At 58.5% G+C, this 1,517-nt stretch overlaps 1 protein-coding gene across 1 annotated transcript in view; it reads right to left on the bottom strand.

Moving 5' to 3' along the window:
- Nucleotides 1–1,517, bottom strand: part of MMD2 (monocyte to macrophage differentiation-associated 2) — a 2,535-nt gene that overhangs the window by 568 nt on the left and 450 nt on the right. Inside the window, exons 2-4 of the mRNA XM_010151169.1 lie at nucleotides 1,067–1,227; nucleotides 896–970; nucleotides 491–592 (exon numbers count right to left, since the gene is read on the bottom strand). Of these exons, the coding sequence (XP_010149471.1) occupies nucleotides 491–592; nucleotides 896–970; nucleotides 1,067–1,227 (338 nt within the window). The remainder of the gene's footprint in view (nucleotides 1–490; nucleotides 593–895; nucleotides 971–1,066; nucleotides 1,228–1,517) is intronic.

Here is a 1,517-nt window from a genome sequence, read left to right as displayed (position 1 = left end):
CTTGCTGTGTCCGCTCTAGGAAAAGGGCTGGTGCAGGTCCTGCATTCTCATGCGTGACCCACACCACTGTGGCTGGAACCCTGCACGAGGGTGATGGACCCCCACCCTGCCTTGGGAGCCACCAGCTCCAGGCGCCTGGAGCCTCTGGGAGACATCGGGAGCCTTTTGCTTTCCATTTGGTGCCACCCCGTGGAAGAAGCAACTCATGGCAGCACATCCCTGCTCCCGTGTCCCTGGCTCCCGCATCCCTGCCACCAAAGCTCCTAAAAACACCGTGCAGATGGGGAAGGACGTGGTCCAAGGAAGCCCCCTCCACTGCTAGTTGGCCAGGGGGCTGTCCAGGGACCCTGTTCCTGTCTGTCTGCCTGTCTGTCTCCATCCTTCTTGCTCTCCCCTGCAGCTCGGCTCCCGTCAGGGCATCAAGGGGGCTGGCAGAGCTGAGTGGGGGTCCATGATCCCCACCAACGTTGGACCAGGTAAAGGCACTCACCGCTCATGGAAGAAGAAAACATAGATGGTCCCGATAGATGCCATGATCCAGATGATCCACCGCATGTGGGAGGCCCAGGGACCCAACTCCCGCAGGTTCAGCCTGCAAGAGCCAGGTCTGTGGTGAGGGGGGTCCAGGGCAGCATCCCACTCCGAGCTGTGGGCAGCGAGGTACAGGGGAAATGCTGCCCTCACCCCTATGTCTGTCCCACCAAAGGGTCCTTCTAACTTGTAACTTCAACTTAACGGGGTTGACATCTATAGGGTAGGAAGGTTTTGTGAAAAGGGGTAGGGTACAGCCTCGAGCAGAGCCAAAGCCAGAGAGAGAAACCCTGTTTGTTGGAGCTGTGCTGATTTCCTCCCCGCCAGTGGGGCCAAGCTATGGCCCCCACTGCCGGCAACTCACCAGGGAGCGTACGATGCTGCGATGAAGAAGTAGATCACCATCCTGTCAAACATGTGCAAGCAGTGCTCCACAGTCCTGCAGGATGGACAGACGGACAGGTCAGAGCCTGCAGCACCGGGGGCCTCCAGACCCATTCCCGCTTCCCGATCCTCAAGTGATCAGAGCTGATACCTGAGGTGCCTTTTCTTCCAGGAGATGGTGTGGAAGATGGTGGAGACGATGAAGAGGCTGGCCAAGCCAAAGCCATAGATCCAGGCTGAGATGGTTTCCCACTGGTCATCAGAGAGGATGTAGAGGATGGAGCTGCCGAGGATGCTGGGCAGGATCCAGAACTGGAAGGGAGAAGCAATCCTGTTTCCCTTGAGCAGCTGCAATAGTCTCTGCTTTCCCCTTTAGGTGTTTCTTTGACTTCTGGTCAAAGCTACCACCCGCAAGGGGCGGGCTGGCCATCCGCACCAGCCAGGCAGGGTCTCTCCCTGCTCCAAAATAGCTTCTCCAGGTGGAGGTAGGGAGGAGGAGGAAGGCACACGGAGGATGTCTACCTCTGAGTCATCTCCCAGGGCTCCGAGGGGGAGCTGCCAGCTCCTGAGAGACCCTGATGTTCGGAGCTCTTGCTTCTGCT

This window comes from Eurypyga helias, unplaced genomic scaffold, assembly GCF_000690775.1.
Source record: "Eurypyga helias isolate BGI_N326 unplaced genomic scaffold, ASM69077v1 scaffold35474, whole genome shotgun sequence".
Taxonomy (NCBI): Eukaryota; Metazoa; Chordata; class Aves; order Eurypygiformes; family Eurypygidae; genus Eurypyga; species Eurypyga helias.
Note: the sequence above shows the minus strand (reverse complement) of the source record. Positions and strands in the feature narration are given on the sequence as shown.